This window comes from Manacus vitellinus, unplaced genomic scaffold, assembly GCF_001715985.3.
Source record: "Manacus vitellinus isolate BGI_N305 unplaced genomic scaffold, ASM171598v3 scaffold_143_pilon, whole genome shotgun sequence".
Classification (NCBI taxonomy): Eukaryota; Metazoa; Chordata; class Aves; order Passeriformes; family Pipridae; genus Manacus; species Manacus vitellinus.
Window position 1 is genome coordinate 148336 of NW_021939025.1, and position 993 is coordinate 149328.

At 63.1% G+C, this 993-nt stretch overlaps 1 protein-coding gene across 1 annotated transcript in view; it reads right to left on the reverse strand.

Moving 5' to 3' along the window:
* LOC103761803 (filamin-C-like) overlaps positions 1–993 on the reverse strand; it is a 40576-nt gene that overhangs the window by 23560 nt on the left and 16023 nt on the right. Inside the window, exons 17-18 of the mRNA XM_029958164.1 lie at positions 320–526; positions 3–94 (exon numbers count right to left, since the gene is read on the reverse strand). Coding sequence (XP_029814024.1) covers positions 3–94; positions 320–526 — 299 coding nt within the window. The remainder of the gene's footprint in view (positions 1–2; positions 95–319; positions 527–993) is intronic.

Sequence of the window (993 nt, forward strand, 5' to 3'; positions counted from 1 at the left end):
CAGTAGGTGACCTTGCAGGTGCCGTCCTCCACATCCTCACAGTTGATGTCCACCTTGCTGGGGCCCTCGATGGACAGGCCCAGCCCGCCATAGCCTGGGCGACCACAGGGACACACTCAGAGGTGTCCCATGGTGGCTCTCTCTGTCCTGGAAATGGCTACGCCATGGACACCACCCCAACCCAGCCATCAAAGCCACCACCCCATCCTTGGGTGGCTAAAACCAACACGTGGTCATGGCCACCATTTCACCCTGGTCATAACCACAGCCACCACCCCATCCCAGCCCTGGCCATGGCCAACTCCCCCCGTGGCCTCACCGGCGCTGCGCGTGTCCACGATGAACTCAGCCACCTCGAAGGTGTGGCCCTCCAGCAGCCCTTGGCCCCACACCTTGACCCGGCCTGCGTCGCCAATCTCCGACTGCCCCACCAGGATCTTGAAGGGGCTGTTGGTGACGTGCTGCCCACTCTTCCGCACGCTCACCACGTGCTCGCCCACCTCCTTGGGCGTGAATGAGATGCCTGGGGGGACACCATGGTCACATCCCACCATCAACCCACGGCCACCACCACCAGCCCTGGCCATCACCAACCCATGGCCACCACCACCAGCCCTGCCCATCACCAACCCATGGCTACCACCACCAGCCCCTGGCCAGACACCCAGCCCTGGCCATCTCCTCCAGCCCTTGGCCACCACAACCAACCTCTGGACAGTTCTACCAACCCATGGTCACCATAACCAGCCGCTGACCATCTCCATCAGTCCCTCATCACCACCCACATCCCCTGACTATGGCCACCAATCCCTGGCGACCCAACGCCACAGGCCCACCCATCCCTGTGACTTCTCAGCCCTACTGTCCCCTGTCCCACTAAGTCCCCAAGTCCCACATCCCCCTTTCATGGGTCCACGTCCCAGTTCTACTGCACCCATGTCCCTGTGCCCGCACAGTGTCCCCACGGTGTCCCCGTGTCCCCACAGTGTCCCC